General features: G+C 40.9%; 1 protein-coding gene across 1 annotated transcript in view; it reads right to left on the reverse strand.

Moving 5' to 3' along the window:
* PKD1 (polycystin 1, transient receptor potential channel interacting) overlaps nt 1–25,603 on the reverse strand; it is a 2,476,043-nt gene that overhangs the window by 1,005,288 nt on the left and 1,445,152 nt on the right. Inside the window, exon 27 of the mRNA XM_044088902.1 lies at nt 8,808–9,003. Within this exon, the coding sequence (XP_043944837.1) occupies nt 8,808–9,003 (196 nt within the window). The remainder of the gene's footprint in view (nt 1–8,807; nt 9,004–25,603) is intronic.

Consider the following 25,603-nt stretch of genomic DNA (forward strand, 5'->3'; position numbering starts at 1 on the left):
CTCTGCAATATATATAAAAGTTTTCAAGTACATAACCATTGTGTGCTGATTATACATTCTATTTACAAAAGCATTATACAGCTTTCTTTACAAGACCATGAGTTAATGGGGCCACATTTTGCAACCTGCTCGAATATACAGTTATTTATTTTTTTAGTGTCCAATATACAGATCAATGCACAAATAGTCTTCATATTCTGTACATGTTTTGTCCACCTTGCAGAAACTTATTAGAGGACTTGAGCTAATCTGAGACTAAGCATTGCCCCTTTCCTTTCTGGGTAACAGCATTATGAGACTTGTCTTCAGACAGCAGCTTCAGCTACCAGTGAAAATCACACAGACCTCAATGCACTATAAATGGACTATCCTTTCTGGTCACCCTGAGTGTCTTTTCTTTATTTTTGTTTCTGTTCACCATCATCACCACCAAACTGGACTGATTACTTTTAAAAAAATGCAAGACAGACTTCATATCTAGACATGAAAAAAATGTGTTTGAAATTATTTACTGGGCTACAGCACTGATCAGTTCTGACCAATTTTAGTTTCAATTGAACAAACAAGCCAATGAAAAACCGTTGAAAATAAAAAGCAATGCAAAGCTGAAAACTCGATGTATACAGACCCCAATTTTATTATTAGCACTCTCGTTTTAAACATTGACAGATGACTTCAGATCTAACTCAAAACTGCATGGATCAAGTTTTAAAACTTTTCCTCATCACATGACCCATCAGTCCCCACTGGAGTCACTAGATCTTAAAGATACCATGACCAAATATTCCATTAAAAACAATAAACTACCTTAAAGTTGCTTTTTAAACAGCAGAATACATAAATTTAGTATAACAAAAAAAGGTCCCTGACATTCATTCAGTACATGTCGTATTAAGATCATTTCAGCAGTTAAATTATTACTTTATTATAAAAGCTAAAGGATCATAGTAGCTATTACTGTTATATCACTTCATTATAAAATTACTGTTAAAATACTATAAAAAGCTGCCACTTTTAATGATTTGTACAAATAAATAAATCTATAGTCCATCGTATAGACAAAAAATATAAAAGTCGTATGTAAAAAAACATTAAAAATATAAAAATGTGTACAAAAAAGCATTTAAAACAATGCATCCAAAAAATAGTACACCCCAAATATATGAAAAAAAATCAAAAAGCATGAACCCCTCCCTGTGTGTGTATGACAGTAATAATTCCATACTAGAAGTACTAAATCTATCTATTCAAGGCCCTAGGTTTAAGCACACTACTGACAGATACATTTTCATTCAGACCTGGCCATGCATATGCATTGAGCATGATTTGCCATTTTAATTCTTTGACATTTAATTGCAAAGACCAAGGTCCACCCTTTGGGCTGACCAAAACTTGCTGTATTACCGTATATTTAAATTCATGTCTCTCATTACTAATAACATGTTTAGCTACAGCATTAGTTAATCTTTGCTTCTTAATAGCATATTCATGCTCATATATTCTGTTTTCCCTACATAGTACGAAGGACAATCTTTTACAGGTGGCCAAATATACCACCCTTTTTGTGTAACAGTTGTATTTACCTCCTAACTTGTACTTAACACCTCTTACTTCAAAACCAGCCCTTACATTACTTAAGGCACAAGAATGGCACATACCACATTTTTTCATTCCTGGGTTCCTTCCATTTGTGCTTTTTGCTCTAACAGAGCCTTAATATTTGTACCTCTTCTTGTGATTAGCATAAGTCTTTCTTTTAGTCTGTCCCTTAGATGGCCATCTTCCTCAATAAGTACCCCATTTTACTAGTATATTTCTTATTGCCTCATAATCACTACAGTAAGATGTAATAAAACTAGAGGTATAAGTTACTTTATCTGTGTTAATGTCCCCATGTATTTGCACCTCACTTTTTTTCATTATTTAATACTGGCTGAAAATAGCCACTTTTCCTTTTATGGGAAACCTCTCCAATCAATTCTGTCAACAATCTGTCAGGATAGCCCCTAGCTTTAAACATTCCTTTCAAGTTAACACATTCTGTTTGAAACTCATCTAATGTGACCATCCTGGCTGCACGGACTTGACAACTGATCTCTTTTGATGGGTAGGATGTGCACTATCATAGTGCAAAAATCAGTTGGAATAGGTTTTCTTCCTATGTATTTTAGAAAGTAATCTTTTAGGATATTGATCTTTACACACGTTTACACCGAAATAAGAAATAACAGTGTTGCAAAGGTTAAAAAATCAGTACTGCCATTCAAATAATTAACAAATTGTTTTAAGTCATTTTCATATCCTGCCCACAAAATGAATATGTTGTCCAGATATCTTGCATACAGGGCCATTTTCTCTTTGTATTCATGCCTACTTAAAACACACTTCTTTTCCCACTGGGCCATAACCAAATTTGCAAAACAAGTACCACATGCTGACCCCATGGCCACCCCTACGCTCTGTAGAAAATATCTTCCCATAAAATATATGTAGATGTTTTGTAGTACAAGCTCAAACTGATCCACATTATAAATTAATTTCCGATTGTGATACAGCTTTTTCAAATAAAAATTTGCTGACCCAGTCAATACCCAACTGTTTTGGCATCACCAAGAAAAGATCCTTCATATCAACAGTAAGAAACAAACAGGCATCATTATACTCTACTTCATTTAACAATTTCAAAAAAATGCCACGAGTCTTTGCATATTTGTGTTTCTTGTTGCAAAAAGACGTTTAACTTAAGATTCAAATACTTAGCATAGGCATAAGTGACAGAATTGTGCCCATCAACTATGGGAAGCATAGGGAGTTCATTCAGCCCCTTATGCATCTTTGGTGTACCAAAGATCAATGGTATTGTAGGAGAGGACATAGTGAGATAGTTGTACAAGTTAATATCAATATGTCTCTCAAGAAACATGTCCTGCAGGGACACCACTATACTTTTGTAGGCTCCATGAACATGATTTTTTGGAAATTTCTTCATGTGTATCCATTTCCAAAATTGTTGTCATTCTCTGATTGTAGTCATGCACATCCATAATCACTAACCCACCCCCCTTGTCAGGCTTCATAACTCTGATATTCTGCTCTTTGAGATATGTTAATAGTTCCCTTTTGTTACTTGTTAAAGTATTTGCAACCTTGTTGCTCTTATGCAGCGTGTGTTCAAAGTCAAGTTCACATATTTTCTCATAAATCTAAGAGCAGGGTGGCGGGGTGGGTTGAATGTGCTAGCTATATATCTTTCAGCAAACATTGTCATGTCACCTTCGAACAATAACTTACGTAAACAAAGCTTTAAGTCAATAACAACTGTTGCAATATTTGTCCTAGACCTACGTACAAAATTCAAACCCTTTGCTAAGAAAATCAGCCATACTGAAATCAACCAAAATCTGTGAAAAACTGTACATTTTACAGTCCCCATGTTTATTCGAAACCACTCATGGGCCCTATTGTTGCAAATTATTTTCATAACCTATTTCTGGTTGCTCCTGTTGTGGTAATTGTTACTGACCTGCTGCCTTGTCATGGCCAATTCTGTTGAAACCCCTTTTGCTAAATGGCAGCAAAACAATGCAGTGGAAGCGTATACTTCAAAACACATAATAAATTCAATGTATTAATTAAGCAATAACCCAAGACTGGGTGTGGGTAATACTAGATTTACTCATGGTTGGTGTGGTTTGATCACAAGGACAAAGCCCAAGTGATCAAACAATGGCAGTATGGGTAAATTCAGCATTACCCACACCTAGTCATGGGTTATTGCTATTATACACTCACATTATTTAAGAAAGAAATTGCTTACCTTTCTTAAATAATGTCTTTGCATAAGGGCACTGTAGTGTTCCTCCATGTTGTTTCCTGTTTTTTTTCCACATTTTCTGATGTACTGTGCATGTGTATAGGACCTATATTCCCACGCTTGCACAGTACATCAATGCTGTTCAACAGAAGCAAATTATAAAAAAGAATCTCTGTTGCTTTTTTTTCTTTTAGTACAAGGGAAAAATGTGGATATTCTCCAACAATCCCAACAGTTCAGAGGTACAACTGTCTGATGAGATGGAGCAGAAATAGAAGGGAAATCAGGAATGTTTCTGTTTTTAGTTTTGCAAAATTTACCTGATTTTTCTTGTATTTGGTCAGTGCTTCATAGCATAAATCAATAGAAAGGAATAGCCACTCAATGGTACTTCAGGGGCTAGACTTTTTATGATGGTATATGCTCAAGTTGCTAAAATTAAATTAGTTAAGCAAGCAAAATGTATGTGTTATCCCTCAGGACACATCACTTAATCCACTCTAACTCAACCACTAAGATCTATAATTTATTGTATCTAATTTCTGAAATTAGAAATTATAGAATGACTTCTCATTAGTATTAAAAATATGTATATTATCAAGATGCAGGTAGAAATTGCGTGAGGGGTCTAACCAGAGACCAAGACATTCGAAAAAAAGACTTATTCTAAGGGATGGTAATTGTGATTATAGAGTGTTAACATTTTCTTGGCTCTGCTGAGTCTTTGTTTAGTACCAAAAAGCATAGATTTAGTTAAGATGCATTTAGTATGAGGTTTTTAGTAGTAATTCACTCAATGAGGCAACCTGAAATCAGATTGTAGATCTTGCTATAAGGCAATTAGGGAGTGTTGGAGCAGTACAGGAACATATCATCTGTGTAAGTGAGGACAGGAAGTACAGCAAATTGAGTGGAGGTTTATTGGTGTATATAGAGAACAGAAGGGGAACAAGAACAGAACCTTGAGATACACCTTTGAGTAGGAAGGGAGACAAAAAAGACAGAGAGGGGCACAGGAGTTACATTTCACTGACAAATGGCAATTACTCAGATAACTTTGGTACCAAGAGATGGCACCAGGACTAATGCCTAGTTCTGAAAAGTGGATTCTAACAGGAGTGATTGACTAAGTCAAAGGCTATGGTGAGAGCTATAAAAATTGTGCCAGGGAACATGCCTTTGTCCATTGACATGAGAATTTCATCAGAAACCAAATGGCTGTGGCCATACTCCTCCCTGACCAGAAGCAATGTTGTTTTTGTGAGAGAAGGTGGAATATAGTAATATATTTTGCAAGTTGAAGATAGATAATTTTCTGAAAGATTTTGCACAGGACTGGGAGGATGGAAATGGGGTGATAGAGTAATGGTAGTTTGGGTTGTTATACACAGGGTTAGGAGGATTGTAATGGGGCAATAGAGTAATGGTAGTCTGGGTTGTTTTGCACAAGGTCGGGAGAATGGAAAGGGGGTAAGAGAGTAATGGTAGTCTGGGTTCTTTTGCACAGGGTTGGGAGGATAGAAAGGGTCTATATTACAACACTGAATGCTTAGGTGATTGAACACCTAAACATCGAACTTGTAATATCGAAAGCAAAAAACAGCGAATGGCCCATTTAACACAGGGAAAGATTTCCCTTGGCCATTCGCCAGATTTTGCCATTTTGTCTACTGTAGAGCGATCTTGGAGTTGGTATATTTAGTTTGGGGGGGTGTGGGGCAAAGCCACCCACTTAGTTTGGGTGTAAAGTTATTTTTTTTTTTTTACCGTGAATGACTGACGTGTTTTCCTGCGCCATTTGATGTTTTTTGGATCCGATATTACAAGTTTGATGTTTAGGTGTTCAATCATCTAAGCATTCGATCTTGTAATAAAGACGCGATATAAATGGGTCAATAGTGTGATGGTAGTCTGGGTTGTTTTTTGGATTGTCAGTGGTTTAATTGTGGCAGATTTCCATATATATATATACAAGGTGTGTTGTTGGTAGCAAAACAAAGACACATAAATACTCAAAATATATTGCAACTCATAATGCAGGGCTCCTCCAAAACAAATTAATGTAGCTGCATTATACCAAAGGATGAACTTGTCCATTGCTGTAAGGTGGAGTACATTCTGAACTGTAGCATTTCATTCTAGAGGAAATACGACAATTTGGCTGTGATACTTGTTTAACCCCAATTTCAACTATTGGATCTTTGAAAAAAATATTTTGAAGCTATTGCAAAGTCATAAAAATCTTAAATATAACCAATGTTTTTTAATTAAGCTCTGCCTGATCTACAGGGTACTCATGATAGGGACACCATCCTTTCTGTAATTGTTTCATGACAGCAATGCCGCCACATTAGCTTTCTTTAGGCTTGGGATACATCTATATCCTTCCTAACCGTCACCCTCTGCTCTGTACAGGGAGTGCATAGACGTCCACTTCTATTTTGTACTGGACAAAGAAACACAACCATTTCACTCCCTTCCCCAGTATATAAAGAATGGGATCCTATTATTCTCCCTTTCACTAGCCTGTTACTACAATTAGTTTTACTTCCCCATCCTTCTACAAGCAAAATGTACATGATGAAGTTTATGAAGACATACACTGTGCAAGCAATAATGTACAAAAGGATTTACATTTCTAGGGAAATAACAGTGGGGGTGTTGTGAGGTTAAATGCCTGTTTGATTTTCATACTTCATATTGTTAAAAAAAAACTGTGTTGGATGGAAAACGTCTTAGCTGTATGAACACTAAGTGAATTAGGGCAATATTTAAAATTGTCATTGTTTTTTGGTCTGTATCGCACATTACTATTGCCTTTATCCAGAATTCTTAACCAAAGAAGTTAAGAAGTACTGGTGCTCTCTTCTCTTTCTTTCTCTCTCTCACATACACATACTCACACGTCCTACTAATGCAGTTAGCTATATTAGTTCTGTTTTATTTATTTTCTCACACTTGCTAAACGTGGCTTTTTAAGCACGGTGGATAGTGAGGGGGAGAGAAAAACAACAGCTCCTTGTAACTGCTCAGTGCACTTTTTGACGCTTGCCAAACAGTCCGATGTAGTGAGTGAAACTAACATGGTGGCTCTTTGCCTTTAATCTGTACTTCAATATGCTGACATGAAGCCTTGTAGTTTATACTAGGCTCTCCTTGTATACAATACCCTGCTGGAGGAACCCCCTGTTTCTAAACTAACTGCCTCCTTTTCTCACTAACAATAGATTATAACAAGAGCCCATTCTGCATTCTTGGACAGAGCCTCATGCAGCAATAAGATATATCCCCCCCCATTACCTATTTGCAAGACCTACTACTCTTCGAGTATATAGTGTGAAGTGAGCACTCACCTTTCTATAAATTATATACACATTGTTCCTCCTGAGTGTTCAGATGCATGGAACATAAAGATTTCTACAGCATTCTTCTTTGGAAACCTTGCTGTAAACTGTGGCATCTCTCTCCCCAGACACAACATTCTACAGATACTTCATTTCCAACATTCCTTAACCATAAAGGGGTACACTAAAGGCCTGCTATATTTTCACATAACCTCCACCCACCCTTCCAGTCAGAGTATGCTGAAGTCCTGTTAGCACCCTTCAAAGGGCTCAGTATTTATACACAAAGATCCAGTTTGAAGTATGCAACTTACTCAGCCTCTCTGGGTAATATTACTTATATCATGCGGGCATAACTCATTTGCACAGGTTGTTTTCAGGAATGTCAAAATGATTACATGATTGATTGATGAAGTAAGCCATCTCAGTAGAAACAAAAAGCTTCTATCTATATAATGTTGAATAAGTCCTTTATAATTTAGTCACCATGCAATACTTTACTTAGAAAACAGTGACAGGCATGCGTGCATCAAAAACTGCATTTTGCACTCTATTACTTCCTTTGTGAACTGCTTTTCTTCAGAATACGTTAACTACTTACAAACACTAAGAACTAGCAAAATTAAGGTAAGGTCATTGCACAGTTATCTACATGGGCAATAATCAAGGTTGAACTGCATGAGAGTTTATAAATTATCCAAATATAGTTGGTTTAGCAATGAACCAAAAACATTTGCTACTCTCTAAAGAACTTTTTTTCACAAAATCTGCAGTAGCTACTTTTCTACAACAAATTAATCCAGCAGTTTATGACATTAGTATACTTCACACTGGATGTATGTCTCAGACATCACTGCAGTCAGCTGCGAATGAAAGAATTAAATCAGCAGACCAGTCATACCTCTCAACCTCTTCGTGCAAGAAATCTGGACAAAGCCTGGCAAAATGGGGGGAACAAAGGGCCAAAAATAGGGACAGATTTTAAATATTGCTCTTATAAACTTAGAAAGTTGCTAGAGTAACATGGTTTGTGATAACATACATTTTCTGAAGAATGTGAAGTCTGAAACTCAAATGTATGCCATTATGTATTGACTTCAACCCTGAGATCATCCCAGTGATTTACCAGAAAACCACAAATTTTATGAGGACTAGACCAAAAATAGGAGGCCAAAAACTGGACTTTCTGCATAAATCTGGACAGTCTAGAGATGTGGCAGACCTGGGTCCAGTTTCCATTGCTATCATTTAGACTCAGGAAGCATATCTCTCAATCGTGTAGAGCAAGAAATCTAGACAAAGCCATAAATCATATGGGGGGGGGGGGGCAAAGGCCCAAAAAATAGGGACCATTTTTAAATATTGCTCTTACAAAATTAGAAAGTAGATAGAATAACAGGTTTTGCAGTAGCATGAATTTTCTGAAGGGTATGAAGTCTGAAACCTAAATGTCTGTCATTATTTTCTGACTTTAATATTCAATGATTTGCTCAAAAATCTGGACATTCTGTGAAAATGTGTACAGTTGAGAGGTATGCTCAGGAAGTCATTTATCAGAAAAGTATGCAGATTACTCTAAATGGCCTTCCTTGGGTACTTCCAAAGAAATTTAATAAAAAAAATACGCAAAGTTTTAGTTTTTTAGTTACCTGATCCTCGACCCCATCCAGTCTTCAGCAAGATCTCATATTTGTATAATCCATCCTTTCCACAAAATGGAATCACTCCAGCTCTGTTTATGTCTAGCAGGTCCAGCTTACGAACAATGATCAGGGCAACAGTGTACATCACAAAGCACACTGCACATGTGAGAAGCACTATGTAGTTAGAGCCAGGAGGGGAAGGCTAAGGAAAAAAAAGACATTTCACTATTTCACTTGGGATCAATTTCTAGACATCTTTTTTTGGAAAGAGCATGCATAACTTAATAGTATACAAAACTGGATAAAGTGAACAGCAGTTGCAAAGACAAGATCATATTACGAAACAAATTAATAATGAGAACACAGAACCAAATCTGCATTCCACCCCCCCAACCCCCACCATAAAAGGGAAATACACAACAAACCTCTGGCTGACAACAGGGTACCTTAGTAAAGTAGAAATCATGAGCAGTTAAATGTACTGAAAGTACAAAAGTAGGTTGGAGAATAGCTCACTAAAAAGGAAGTTAAAAAGTGAATGAAAATAACAAAGCAGTTGCACTAAGCATCTTTCTTACCTTAATGCATTTGGATTTAATCTGGTACACTACATTTTATTATACAACACATGTTGCTCAATTTGAAAGTGCTTACATTTTTTTACTAACCTGAGCACTTTCCCGGTTTGGCATTTTCATTTAGCAATGTAAGATTGTTAAAAACATAACTGCTTAGTATTTCATCAATTTTCGGATCTTCAAGAAACTAATCTCATCAACTCTCTGAATGAGGCCTTAACAAATATCTCATGTTTTGCGTATTTGTTTTCAAATCACTTGAATGTCATTCAGGTGAAGAACCTCGTGTATTAAGGAGGGTGTGAGAGATACTATTTTGCATTTCTGATTTAAAGTATGTTCATGAGGAACTGTTACTCATAAGCAGTGTAATTACAAAAAAGAGAAATCTTTTCTGTTACTTTCAGTAAACCTAATATAGCAATAACCCACGCCTGGGTGTGGGTAATGCTAAATTTACCCACGGTTGGCGTCCAAACAAAGCCAACCGTGGGTAAATTTAGCATTACCCACACCCAGGCATGGGTTATTGCTATTATACCATGACATTATTTAAGAAAAGAAACTATTACTTTTCTTAAATAATGGCATAGTATAATGCCTGTTTACTGCCCTTCCGCAGATGTCTGGCATCCGCGGCAGTTCTGATGTACCTGGCGCCGCGCAGTACATCAGAGTTGTAAGCAACGGAGAAAGCAAGATCTCCGTTGCTTTTTATAGCTATGTTAAATGAGTTTAACATAGCGAGACAGTTAAAATAAGCAACGGACATCTCCGCTGCTTATTTTAAACTGTCTCGCCATGTTAAACTCATTTAACATAGCGAACACTAAAAAAGCAACTGAGATCTTGCTTTCTCCATTGCTTTTTAAAGCACTGTCTCGCTATGTTAAATGGGTTTAACATAGCGAGACAGTTTTAAAATAAGCAACGGAGATCTCCGTTGCTTATTTTAAAGCTGTCTCGCTATGTTAAACCCATTTAACATAGCGAGACAGTGCTTTAAAAAACCGAGTTATACTAATGGAAAAAAGTCCGGGCGACCGGACCTTTTTCCATTAGTATAACTCGATTTACAACGGGCACGCTGGCCAATCAGCGTGCACGTTTTGGGGGGATCATGGTATAATTTAAATGTTATAACACTAACAAATTGTAACAAGCTGTAAATGAGATTCACCTCTGAAAAGAAAGCTGAAAGGTACAGAAAACAAATTGCATACTACTACATGTGACTCTTGTGAAGCAGAGAACCAAACCTAATTTCCTGGGCTCCTATCAGAAACAGGTAATTCTGCATTGTGCAGTTACCAAAAGAAATCATAATCAATTTCTAAAGCTAACAAATGATACACAGGTTATTTGTTGTGTGGATACTGTGATGAATATTGTGGAATAGAATCAGTAGTTGCTGTATTCATTAGTTTATTTACTATTTTAAAACACATTGGGCAGAATTCATAATGTGTACACCTCATGGCAAACTTTTCGAATTCAAAGACATTAAGACATGCAGCACCATGTTGGGCTGTCTCCATGGATCAATTTAAATGGTAATGAAGCAGTTTGGGTAAGAGGCATACGATAATTAGCCGTTTGCTCTATCTCCCCCAGAGCCACCTCCAGGAAGGCATCTACGTGCTGAGCAATTTTAGATTGGCACGGCCTCTCCTACCACAATGCAGTAGTGAACGTGGCCAAAAGCCTGTTTTCAGCCATCGTGCTAGATGTAAGTGCTGGGGAGTGTAGTGGTGAGGTAGGTGTAGGAGGTATATGCAAGGGCTGCATGTGTGAGACAGTGTGTGTGTTTGCCTGGGAGGTGGCATTAGGGGATTTAGGTATGTGTGTGTTTAATGGATACATGGATAAGTGTGTGAGTGAGATTGTGTGGACAGGCAACTTTGTATATGTATGTGTGTGCATGTGTGGGGTGGAATGGTCTCGACACACCCCTAGAGTAACAAGCAGAGTCTACAACATTGAATGGGGAACCACTAGCCACCAGGAATACCTTTAAAGTCATGAGTCAGAAAGTATAGTTGTGTACACTTACCATAAATATAGATGTTCGAGTGTATTCACTGTTGCAGTCATCACCTGTGGGTTATCCCTGTTGTGGTAACCTTCGGATGGCCTGAATACTAGAGTCAATGTTTTTTTTTTTTTGCATCGGCTGCTGTCACCTGTAGTCTAACGTCAGGTTGTCAGTGCTATAAACCAAGGCAGCCGAAGTCATTACATCAGTCTTTCTTGGCATGGAGCCCATAGCAGTTCGCATGAGTGCTGGTCAGTCACTAACAAAAGTTGAATTTCAGCTGAAAACGTCTAAAGCTAAGTACCCCGTTGGGGATCCTTTTTTCTTGCACTAACCGATGTCTGAAAAAGTTAACAATTGTCTCGCCTGTGGAAAGCAGATCCCACACCCAGACTTCCATTCTTACTGCATCACTTGTTTAGACCCAGACCATGACGTCTCCCGTTGACAGTTCTGTGCCATCTTTAATGCGAGAACCATTCACTGTAGAGCTCTTTTTGTAGACAGTTATTTTTGTGTTCTATCTTCACATTCCGATATGGCATCTGTCAGCCAACAATCTGCGGACATTCCTAAAAAACGTAGAGATAAAGATAGAGACAGACCACACAAGGCTAAGCCTTCCGACGACGCTACTGCTAAGCAGGTCATCAGTTCTCTGGAATTCAGTGAGGTGCTTTCGCAGTCCCTGATGCCCGATTCGATATCTACGCAGGCCTCTACCAAGACCCTTTTGGAGTCCAGTATGCCACAGAAATCTTGTCTTCCGAGCCTTTGGCTGTCTCTCCTTTGATTGGGTCCAGAGCAGCGATGCAGGCACCGGCTTCCGAGGAGGCCTTTCGCACTACCGAATCAAGACAAAAAACATCTTCACATCTGACTACTGTTTCTCTCAGACCAACGGATTCTCTCAGGCCCAGCAATGTCTGAGGCATCGGTGGTGATGCTCTGGCCGGACGGGCAGAGGATGAAGGGAAGACCCTTGTTCCTGGCACAGGCCTCTGCCCACCAGAAAAACACGGCCCTTATACATGGGATCAGGGGGAGAGAGGTCTCTAGGAATTGAGAGTGCTGGCACCAAAGGTTCTTAAATACCACTGAAGTTCTCTCATGTGAAGTCTGGCCAGAGGAATGAGAAGGATGCAAGATGCCAAGTATCCCAGGGCTTTCAGGAACTTTCTCGCAGTGAGGTGACTTTTGGAAGCCATCTGGGTTCACATCATACCACCTTGGGCATAAAGGAGGGGTTAGACCTCAGGGAGACCCTGTCTGTATGGAAAATGATGAAGGGCTCAACAGCCATGAGAGCCTGAAGTTCTGATACCCTTCTGTCTGAGGTGATAGCTAGTAGGAGATGAAGTCTGGTCTCAGATGAAAGCGCTTAACCCTGTCACTGTATATTTTGGTTTGTCTCTACCAGTTGGATTACGTGGATTTATCTGCAATAAATTCTTTCACTGTTTCTTGTAAAGTGGATTTTTTCTACATCGCTGGTTCGTTTATTGTGCTGTTGGAAGTTAGCAGCCTTGGGTTGGCTTGATTCATTTATTTCGTCTTGCAGAGGTTATTGCTAGGAGCAGAGTTGTTTTCCAAGATAAAAACTTTATATCAGCTATAGCGGCTGGCTCAAAAGGAGGCAGGGTGAGTTTTTCCAAGACATAATTGAGGTCCCATGCAGGTATTGGTGATCACCTTGGAGGCCTTAAGTTTTGGGCTCCTCTGAGGTACTGCTTTAACAAGGGGTGAGAAAAGAATGGTGACTCTGTATTGTAATGAGCCGAAATGGCAGAGGCATGAATTTTAATTGATGAAAAGGATAGGCCTTTGTCCAGCATCTCAGTTAAGTATTGCAAAATCTGAGGAATATTTGGTACAGCTGTGTCAATTCCTTGTGCCTGGTTCCAAGCACAGAATCTCTTCCATTTTTCAGCATAAGATTTTCTGGTACTAGGCCTTCTGGCCTCCAAAATAACATCCATTACAGCTTTAGTGAGAGGCGCGTTTTGTATGACTACATTATCCGCCATGCTGCCAGATTTAAGGTCTTTAGTTGGCTGTGCAGGATCTGATTGTTTTGTTGGGATAGTAGATGAGGTATTTGAGGCAAGGTCCAAAGCGGGCATTGAGACAAGTTCCTTAGGACTGGATACCAGTACTGGCGGGGCCAGTCTGGGGCAATCAGTATCATCTTTGGCTTCTCTTGTCTGACCTTTAGGAGTACCTTGGGGAGGAGAGGCAGTGGAGGAAAGGCATATACTGCTACACTTTTCCAGCTGAAAGATAGGGTATCCACTTTCCATGCTTGTCTGTGATAAGTCCTTGTGCAGAATCTTTTTAGGTGGTAGTTGTGAGGTGAGGCAAATACATCTATATCCGGGCATCCCCATTTCCTTGTTATCATGCTGAAGACTTGTGGATCCAATTTCCACTCGTGGGGATCCATGAGGTTTCTGCTTAGTTCGTCTGCCAGAGTATTTATCTTTCCTGGCAGGAATTGTGCCTGCAGATGTACTTGGTAAGTCAGTGCTGTGTCCCACAAAGTCATGGCTAGTCTGCAAAGGGGGTAAGAATGAGTGCCTCCCTGCTTGTTTATATACCACATGACTGTGGTGTTGTCCGTCTTTATCAAAAGTTGTCCCGGAAGAAGTAGGTCCTTGAAGGCTGTCAGGGCATTCTGAACAGCTAGCATCTCTTTTTGATTGATATGTAGATGCATTTGGTTTGCGGACCATGTGCCTTGAATATATCTTCCTGCCATGTGGGCCCCCCAGACATAATCTGATGCATCCGTTGTTAATGTCTGCCTGGCTGGGGGTAAAGTGAATGGCTGTCCCTTGTTCTGGTGACAAGCCTTCGCCCAGCATTGAAACTCCTGTTGCAGGCAGGGAATGAGGGTAATTATTGTTTCCAGGCTGTGGCAATGTTGAGTCCAAACACTTTTTAGGTACCATTGAAGTTTCCTCATATGCAGTCTCGCATATGGAATTAGTAGAATGCAGGATGCCATGAAGCCCAAAGCCTGCAGAATTTTTCTTGCAGATAACTGGGCCTTTGTTGCCAACAGGTTGAAATGGGTAGTCAGTTGCCTTTGTTTGTCTGGCGTGAGATAAGCCATCTGGGCAGTTGTATTTAAGCTTGCACCCAGGAATATTATCTCTTGCGAGGGTACTAGTTTTAATTTCTTTTCGTTGACTGTGTACCCTACGCTTGTTCGAAATCTCTTTACAAACGCCAGATGCTGTAGTAGAATGTCCTTGTTCTCTGCTTGAATGAGGCAGTCATCCAAGTAAGGATATATTTGTATTCCTTTTTGTCTGCAGAATGCAATTACTGGTGCCAGGCACTTTCTGAAGACCCTGGGTGCAGTAGATAAGCCAAAGAGCAGTGCAGAGAATTGGTAGTGCATTGAGCCAGCTTTGAATCTGAGGTATCTTCTGCATGTTTGTCTGATTGGGACATGCAGGTATGCCGCTTTTAGGTCTAAAGTCTCAAGCCAAGCCTTCTTGCCCAGCATGGGCAGAAGTTACTGTAGAATTAACATTTTGAATTTTGGTATATCCAGAAATGTGTTTAGAATGGATAGGTCCAGTATTGGTCTCCAAGTCTTATCCTTTCTTGGTACACCAAGAACAGTCTTGAATAAAATCCTTGTCCCTGCTCTTGCTCTGGTACTTGTTGAATGGCCCTCATGTCCATGAGGGATGAGACTTGCTTTTGTGCCTCTGCCCATTGATGTTTTGGCAAGTCTGGCCAACCATTTGTCCTTGGCAGGGTATGGAAGCGAAACTTGTAGCCTTGTGACACTATGTCTAGGACCCATTTGTCCTGGGTTATTATGTGCCAATTTTGAGAAAAAAGTGCTAGTTTCCCCCCCTAAAAGTGCTGCCAGAAGATAAGTGCTTGGTGCAGGCAAGGGGAAGTCACTGGGACTGTTTCCTGTATGGCTGTGATTTGTCTTCTCCACTTTTGGAGGTAGAAGCACCTCATTGTTTAGACCTGTACGAACCTTGGGGCTGGGATCTGCCTCTTCGGCATTTGTATCTGCCCCTTTGTGGTCTGTCTGACACTGGAAAGGGCCAGTTCTTTGTAGGCCAGTGTCTGCTAAATCTTGGAGGCTGTACCTGTAAGAAATCCTTAACCTTTTGCATAAATTTAGCTTTGTCCTCCATTTTCTTTAACACCAAACAAGGTATCATGCTGTAATGGGGCATCTAACAATTTTGCTTTGACATGATCAGGCAGATTTTGTTCCTTTAACCAAGCATGCCTCCTGATGACAGAACCCGTAACAGCGGCTCTGCAAAGAATCAAAACCACATTGCAAAGTATTCCAACTTTTTCAGCTGTATGCAAATAAATCCTGCATTTCTTTGTTTTCTGCACATTCAGAATTTATCAACATTTTCTGTTTAAGCAGTGACATAATATATTGCTGATATTTGAGCATATGAAACTGACAATTTAAAGCCCTTATAGCCAAGGTAGCAGAAGTGTAAATCTTTTTTCCCCATCTGTCCAATGCCCTAGAATCCCTGTCAGAGGGGGGTAGGGTTTTTTGCAGCGGAAACACTGACCCCTTCGGGACCCTGAGAGATAGTTTCTGGGTCAGCAGCAGGGTTTTTGAAAAGGAATTTATGAGAGTCAGGAACCCTGTAGTACCTGTCCGGCTTAACAGGAGCTGGAGGTAAGGAGTCAGGGGTCAGACTGGACTCTGAAAATACATAATCAACAATGTCTAACACAGGTGGAATAGCTAGGGGCCTGTGTTGTGGTAGTAAAAGGAAGTCTCTGAGCCTTTTCTTAGATTCTGAAAAATCTTGACTCTCCCAGTGGAAATGCTCCCTCATGGTATGCAAGGTTTCCCCAAAAGAGTAATCCTCAGGAGGAGAGGTTGAAGGGATAGATTCTTCGGCATCAGAATCCTCATAGGGAGGAAGAGAGTATTCCTGATCAGAAGAGGAATCAGATGAAATGGAAACCTGATCTGAAGATTCATATTCTGTCTCTTGCCTAGGCCTTTTATCAGGAGGGGGATGGGAACTCCTGATCAAAGTAATTAAGTCTTCGGACATTTTGAGCATCTGTTTTTTGGGCATGGAGGCCTGTCCATGAGGCTGTTGTACTTGTTTCTTTGTCTTTAATGGTGCTTTAGTCTTTGCCTTTGAAGCAGAAGTCATTTTAATGTATGATTGAGTAGGTCTGAAAACACCCTCAGAAGCCGATGCCTGCTCAGCTGCTCTGGACCCATCTGAGGGAATAGTCTCCGAAGGTCCAATACCTTGAGCTTCCAGCGGCCTAGTCGACTCCACGTGGGAGTCAGTAGCGGCCTGCAGGTCTAAAGTAGCGGGTGTCAGGGGCTGCGAAGGCACCTCACTGAGAACCAGCGACTGGCTTAGAAGAAGCCTCATTGTTGAGTTTGGAACTCGGATGCCTTTCCTTTTCTTTTTCTTTGCGTTTCTTGTGAATTCCAGTAGTCAGATGGCTATCCAATGACATCATATAATTAAATCTTCTGCCAAAATAGTGTAATGCAAAATCGTATTGACGCTTAATAGTGCGTTGGTTAAATCTAGCACAAAACCAACAACTAGAAACGTCGTGCCTAGGCAAGGAATACAGTAAGAATGAAAGTCCTTATGAGGTATTTGCTTCCCACAAGAAATATAATTATTAACTTTTTATGACATCGGTCTGGAGCAAGAAAAAAGTTTCCCCAATGGGGTACTTAGCTTTTAATGAAGACTTCAGATCTGAAATTCGAACATGAAAATCTCAGGAGTCGGCCGACCGGCACTTGCGAACTGCTTATGCTTCGGGCACCGCACGGCAAGAAAGACTGAAAAAAATGGCATCGGCTGCATCTTTTATACCCCTGGCACACTGACGTCAGGAAAGAGGTGGCAGCAACCGACGCCGGACCTAGACTTTGGAATTCAGGCCGACTGAGGGTAGCCTGCCAGCAGGATAACCCAAGTGTAATGACTGCAACAGTGAAACACGAAGAACATCTCCCAACACTGGCATGGCAGTCACAGGAAGAACAAACTGAAAGAAGGGTGTCAATGACAATACCTTTAGAAGCAGAAGAGAGGCCAACATTGGCATTGTTTGAATCATGCATTCCAGATGCACATGATCCTGACAGGGAGTCAAGGTGGACTTTTGGAAGGTGATGGTAAACCCCAGACTTTGAAGAAGAGAGATTGTGAACTGCAGATCCTGTAACAAATGACTGGGCGAAGGTGCCTGAAGCAACACGTCATCTAGATAAGGAAACATCTGAATGCCTTGCAGTCAGCAGAAGGCAATCTCAGGAGCTAGGCATTTTATAAATACCTTTGGGGCAGTAGAGAAGCCAAAGGGCAAAGCAGAGAACTGAAAATAAGAAGACAAAGAGAAACATAAAAACGTCCTGAAAAGAGGGTGAATAGGGATATGAAGGTAAGCATCTTTCAGATCCAAGGATACCAGAAAAGCCTGGGATAACAAAAGAAGAAACAGAGTTTGAAGAGTAAGTATCCAAAAAGAAGGAACCTTGAGAAAGGTGTGGAGCAAGGAGAGATCCAAAATAAGTCACCAAGTGCCCTCCTTTCGAGGACTTATGAACAACATGGAATAAAAAACCATTCCCACATGGGAAGGGGGGACAGGTTGAATGGTTCCTTGGTTCACCAGGGAGCTTAGAAACTCTGGGAAATGTGGAGCTTGCTCTAGAGGACGTTGAGGACTCCCTGAAAAAGGAGGGAGAGCGTTCTATACTGTGTAGTAACCCTGATGGTTGATAGAAAGACCCCAAGAGTCTGAAGTGACGAGATGTCAATTTGGAAAACAAAGGAAGAAAGGAACCTGGTCTAAAAGAAGGGGGTGAATTGCCAAAAAGAAGCAGGTTTATCAGATAAAGGAAGCTTCTGGGACACACAAATCTGAGAAGCCTTAGCAGAAGGGGCCTGCCTTCCACCCTTCCTACCCTTGGAGGTGTGGTGCGGTTGCCTGTGAACAAAAGAAGATCTAGAAGGATAATTCCTCTGGAACTTAGGGATAGGAGAGACAAAAATATGTTTAAAGTCCTGTGAGGCTTTGGCTTTCTCTTGAAGAGACTTAAACATGTCAGCCGCAGCAGCAGTCCCAAAAAGATGTTTATTATGGAAAGAACATCCAACAACTTGGCCTTAATGTCCTTGGGCAGAGACTAGAGACAAAGTCAAGCGTAACACCTCATGATGGACCCAAAAGCCACAGCCCTAGAAGAGGCATCAGCAGCATCATAGCTGCACTTAATAGAGTGGTGAGACACTTCAAAAGCAGAACCTAAAAAATATAAGACAGAGGATTTGCCTTCAGAATCAGGTAGGTCAGAGATAACCTGACAAGTCTGAGCAAGCAAGTCCAGAGCATACCTGGTCATATGGATCTGGCATGTAATAGCCCTAAAGGCCAAAGTTGAAGCAGTGTAAACTTTCTTACCAATCCTATTATCTTTATCAGAAGGAAAAAGTTTGGAAGAGGGCAAACGTTTAGAAGGTTTGTCAGAAGAGACCGACACCACAGCAAGATCAGCAAAAAAAAAAAAAATAATAATAATTAAATAAAAATTGACAATCCTCAGGAATCTTATAGAACCTATCAGGTTTCTAAAGAGCAAGAAGCTGAGAAACAGAGGACTTGGATGCAGCAATGAAAATATCTAACAAGGTAGTCAACACAGGAGGAACTGCTGATGATTTGATGGTTTAGGAGTATCCATTTGAAGCAATTCACAACATCTTCTCTGAATATCAGACACTTGGGAAGAATCGCACTTAAAGAATTCCATCAGCCTAGCAACTGTTTCCCCAAAGGACAATTCCTCAAAATGAGAATCAAGGATAAAAAACTCCTCTTCATCAGAACCATAAGTGAAAAGTGAAGGCTTCTGTGAAGAATAGGACAAAGACCTCTCATTAGACACTGAATCCTCATCCCTGGAATCCAGTTCCCTAAGCCATTTAGAAGGAGTAGAGTTCTAAGGAGGAGCAGGTATTGAAGAGGCTTTAGGGCCATTAAGGCAGAAAACAGGCCTTGAGTAAACTCTTACCATTCCCTTTGAGGATCCTTAGGACAGATGGAAACATGCTTCAGTTTTTGTCTTTTCTAATAAGGGAATAACAGCCCTAGAATAACAGACCTGCTGAATCTAGCTTTGTTTGTATAACTTGAGCACTAATCCAGGCCATCCTTTTTTGGAGAAGGTTCCCTTGCACCCTAGTGGCAGAAGTGTGCAATTAGAACTTGTCGGATCAAAGACTGCTGGAATGGGGCTCAGTTTTTAGCTTATTGGTCAATTGGTTTAAATCAGTTTGCTCATTTGCTACTGTTAAAAAAAAAAATACACTTTATGCATCGCTGCTTAGTTAGGGTTAAACTATTCCCGGTGCCATAAAATCTGCTTTTCAAATTTTCTCTCAGAACTAGTCATCTTTTTAGTTTTAGCACTCAAATCGGTTTCTTTGAGCTCAGCACTTGTTGTAAGCACTAAATAACCGACTAATTACTACAGCACTCAACTTTCCTCACTGATCTAGAGGAAAACAGTTTTTAGTACTTAATAAATAAGCACCTATCCAGGCATGTCTAAGGGTCAGCTCCCAGTGTTTTCTCTTGATCACCTGATGAATCTGGGCATCTTGGGGCAATGCAGCAATTGCCTCATGTACACAGACAACCCTCTCCTCCTACCACCCAACACTACAACCTGAGAGAGATGCACTTATATAGCCAAACTGGAAGCAAAGCTCTCTTCAGCGAAGATTGGACTAGACAGTCAAGAGGAGAAGGTAAACACTTGCACCACACCAAACTCATCACATAGTCCCTCAAAACTTACACCACCAAAATCCACACATAGAAACAGGAAAACATTCACAGAGGCTCCCAATAATAATTTGCTCAAGCAACAGAGACCTCCACAGCAGAAATGCAAGCAACCTCCACCCCCCCCCAACACAACCCAAATGACACATAGCCCACAGATTCAGTGTGCCAATCAACCAAAGGCAAAACAACATACCCAACACACTAGTAATAGGTGACTCTACAGTCAGGCATACTGATGTCCCACTCACCAGGCTAAACAAGGAGAAGGTTACTGTCAGCTGCCTGTCGGGTGCCAGGATCCATCACATAACCCACGCACTCAGGTCACTCCACAACAAGTACTAATATGACTCTGTCATTGTCCATGTTGGTGTGAACGACCTAAGACGTACCTCCCTGGACTACATGAAAAGAGACATGGAAGAGGTTTCCGACATTGTAGCACAGACAGGTATGACCCTAGCCCTGAGTAGCATCCTGCCATCATCCAGAATGATACCACAGTACAAGGACAAAATGACTGACTTCAACAACTGGCTAAGCTTCTGGTGTCATTCTAAGGGGATCCAGTATCTGTCTGCCTGGGATGACATGATCGACAGACCATGATGCTTTGCCAGAGATAGTCTGCACCTGTTGCCCTTGGGATTCCGGATACTGGCTAAGGCTCTTGCCACCCCTATAGTGCCTTTTTTTAGGCAAGGTTCAAATGACAAATTTACCACCATAACAGGTACAAGCAAGCAAAATCTGAGGGTAGTGCTACTTAATGCTAGAAGTCTAAACCTCAAAATGCACTCACTCGAGGCACTCCTTAAAATGGAGGAACATCGACATCTGTGCAGTGTCAGAGACCTGGTTCAAGGCTCCAAAGAGCACCCCTGCATTACCAGGCTATAATTCATACCACAACTTTCAGCCACCTAACCTGGACCGAAACATTAAAGGCGGAGGCGTGTCCATATTCATTAAGGATCTCCACGCTAGTTGCTAGGCACAATGCATCCAAGATTATTCAAGTGCAACTAACTCTGGGCAAGACCGCAATCCAAACTGTACCATGCTACAGATCCCCTACCATGCCCCAGGATTCCCACTCCTTATTTCTTGATACACTGGAAAATATTAGGGTACAACCTAACACCCTAATAATAGGTGATTTCAACTACCCCACCATTAACTGGGAAAACTACTCATGTACCAACTCTTTTGCCCAACGTTTTCTGGACTTCATAAATTCCAACGCCTTGGATCAACTTATCCACACCCCCACCAGGGGCAGCAATATCCTAGACCTGGTAATTACCAACATGGGTGACCGGTGTTTCACACCGAAGGTCAATTCCTCGTTGGTCAGATCTGACCGCAAGCTAATCAGTCTAGACATCGACATCCCTCCCCCACCCCCATTAGGAAAACTACTGTAAAAAATTTCACCAAAGCCAACTTCACTCTTCTTAAGACAGAAATGGCAAACTTCACAACACCCATGCAGACGGACAATAGAGGTACGAATGCTGAATCCTACACAACTGCACTTTATATGCACTTACACGAGTGCATGGATCGTGCTATCCCTAACAGAACCAAGATGCTATCCTCCAAAAAATGAAGCCAATCTGGTGGTCCCCTGCCATAAACAAACTCTAGAACAGAAGAAAGAAACTGTTTGCAAAAAAAGAGAAAAATCCCATGATTGAAGGAACTCCCTGGTCAGCCTCAGTAAGAAGCTGAGATCCCCTCATAAAATCCTCCAAAGCTAGTTATGAAAACAAAATCACCACTGATTCTAAAGACAACCACAAAGCATTCTATAGCTATGTCAAGAATCTCAATGGCAACACTCAGATCTGCTCTGAGTTTATAGCACAATGGCACTAAATATACAGAACCAACTGATTTTGCCAACATCCTGGCAGACAGATTCAGTGCTAACTTTACCCCCCTCTCACCCCCTAAAGGCCCCATCTCTACACCGGAATAATGCAAAGTTCCTGTAATCACAGCTGCACAGGTAAAAACCACACTCTCCAAAGCCAAGAACACAGCATCCATGGAACCTGACAACCCAGGATGCGTTCTACACGAACTACAGAATGAACTGGCACCTCACCTAAGTGCCATGTTCAGTCACAGCCTCACCTCAGGCTTTGTGCCCACTGAATGGCGCACAGCGACAGTTATCCCACTCCACAAAGGGGGATCCACCATGGACCCCGGGAACTACCACCCCATTAGCCTGATGAGCCTGGTCTGTAAGGCCATGGAACATATCATCATGGAACTTGTAAACAAAGACATTGGTAATCTCCAAACTCTGGACTCCACCCAGTTCGGGTTTGTAAAAGGCAGATCATGTCTCCTAAACCTGATAGACTTCTTTGAAGCAGTCACCAAAGCCATAGATGAGGGTAAAGTGGTTCACACAGCCTATCTAGATCTCACCAAGGCTTTCAACACCATCCCCCACTCTGGAATTATAGATAAACTCACTAAACTAGGTATAAATCCCTATGTCACAAGATGGGTTGCCAACTGGCTCACTGACGGAACCCACACTGTGAAAGTAGCACACTCCAAATCTGACTTCAGACCAGTGACAAGTGGAGTACCACAAGGTTCAGGCCTGGGTCCTCTCCTGTTTGGTATCTACTTCTCTGAAGTACAGGCTAACACAGAAGGTCTTTGGCTAATGAAGTCCGCAGATGACTGCAAACTAGGAGCCATAATCAAAACTCCTAATGATGTGGACAGATGCCTGGTGTCAAAGCCATGGCCTCAAGCTCAATGCCAAAAAGTGCAGTGTCATCCCCTTTGCTAAAAACTCTGTACCCAAGAACTACCACATAGGCGGTAGTAAACTTAACACTGAAAGTGTGATAAGAGACCTTGTAACACAGGTGGACAGTAGTCTCTCCTTTGATAAGCACATCGCCAAAGTAGTCAGGAAATCCTTCTACGTGGCACACCTCATCACAAAAGTTTTCTCATCCAGGAAAAAAGAGGTCATTGTTCCCCTCTACTCGTTACTCATTAGACCCATTACAGAGTGCAATGCCCCTTTTGGTATGTACTTCACAAGACATCTACAACAACTGGAAAGGCCGCAGAAATACCTCACAAAGAGGATTACCAGCCTCAAACAGATGCCCTATGCAGACCGTCTCAAAAGTCTCCAGCTTTACTCTGTCGCATATTGCCTACTCAGAGGCGATCTCTGCCTAACATACAAAGCTATGTCAAAACCAGAGCTGTTGGACATGCTCCACTTAAAGAAATCCCTGTCCCTCTGAGGACCTAAACCTTGTCACCACAATAAACAGAACATGCTGGAAGGATAGATTCCTGTCCCAGAGACTTCCCATACTCTGGAACAAACTACCTATCTATATCAAACAAAGCTCCTCATTAGCACTGTTCAAGAAAAATCTTGATGATCGGATGGGAAATAGGAAATTCACCCCAGGGATCACTTCTGTGGCTCTGCTCGACAGTGGCACAGGAAAATAATTTTCCTGGATGGCAAAAGCCAGGGTACCTTTTTGGCTAGGCCCTAGGGCCAGTAGCCTAGTACCTACCTATAAACCTAACAAATACCTGAGGTTCCAACTCTTGGCAAGATTCGATAAGAGAATGCAGAAATTCCTCCCTGACCAACATCTGTGGAATCCCTCAAGGACCTTCCGAGGTAATCAACCACCCAACTTCCTGAGCAGACAGCTGCAAAGCCTCAAAGAAAGTGAGAAAAGACGGATCCATGCTGGTCTCGGACAGGTCATGGCAGAAGAATCCGATGTAGACACTGATTGACTTACAGAGCTATTATCTGCTTGTAGTGGGATGTCGAGTGGAAGCTGGACAGCTAAATAATACAGCTGAGGCTTCTTGGCCTTCTTCTTACCTAGTGGGAGTATCTCAGGGTTAAATGATTCTGCCATTTTGTTCCAGGCTAACTGTTTAAGCCATTGATTTTCAGGATAAATGGTCAGGGAAATACAAATGCCTTACAGATACTAAAAGATGTGTGGTCATTAGAAGCATCGAAACAAAAAGACACTGTTAGTGACAATCCTTATGGGGAATTGGCCTCCCACGCTGACTTTTTCCCTTCTTGGATGCATGAATTCTAGGTAGGAAAATAAAATACAAGACCAAGAAAAGTGAAAAAAAAAAAACCCAACCCCAACAGGGCACTTATCTAGTGTTGCTAAATATTCAGTACAGCAAAAAGGCATTCAGACCAATTGGCAAAAAATTGCATTTGAACTGGCGGCAAAGAAGTTCTGGGTAGTTGCGTCCATATGTCCCTTTTATGCCCCATTTCCTGTGCATGGGGCATAGATGTGACACATGGCAGATACAACATCTTTATGCTTTTGCATACTGGCTGAGTGTCAGGCTGCCTTAGGTGGAAGATTCACTTCTGTGTGGAACAGTGCAACAGTGACATTGAAGGACATCTGCAATGATCATCCCTCTGCACAAGGGTGAGCCATCAATGGATTCTGGAAACTACAGAACCATAAGTCTAACTAGTCTCATATGCAAGGCCATGGAAATGATTAATAAGGACATAGAAAACCTTCAAATACTGGATCGAGCCCAGGTTGGGTAGCCATCATGTAAATGTGCACCACCTTGCATAACTGCAGACATTTTTTTTATTCATTCCAAATCTTTAGTTCCCATACCTGTGAAAACAGACACAACTTCAAAAGATTTTAACTCATCTTATCTGCCTTTTCCCTAATACTGTCATTGTTGCATAGTTTACTGTCATGAGAAAAAGGATCCATTTTATTATTCATGCTATCATAAATATCAGTGATAAACATGGAAGAAAAGATGAGCTCAAATTAAAACCCGGTAAGTTACCCTTCTCCTCCAGTGAGGTATTATATATAGAAAGCCTCTAGTGTACTTCTTTTTTTGTCACAACTGGAATGACCACAATACTTTTTCAGTGAAAAAAATTAATTGCCTAAACTGTTAAAACTGTACAGACCATCTCAAAGCCTTGTCCCTCTTTTCAGTATAATACAGGTTGCTGAGAGGTGAACCCTGCCTTGCTTACAGAGCTTCAACAGACCCTATTCTGTCAGACGTATTGCACATTTGCAAGTCCGAAGATATAGATACCTTTTCAGGGGATCAAAATATCTTCTACAAAATAACCACAACATGTTGGAGGGATAGGTATGTATCACAGGGAATACCACTTCTTTGGAACCATTTTCTACTCCACATAAAGCAAAGTATTTCTCTTACTATATTCAACTGTTATTTGGACAAATGGATGGGTAACTGCAAAATTTCTCAGGCACTGTCTGGACACT

This window comes from Protopterus annectens, chromosome 12.part0 (assembly GCF_019279795.1).
Source record: "Protopterus annectens isolate FY-2018-M chromosome 12.part0, PAN1.0, whole genome shotgun sequence".
NCBI lineage: Eukaryota > Metazoa > Chordata > Ceratodontiformes > Protopteridae > Protopterus > Protopterus annectens.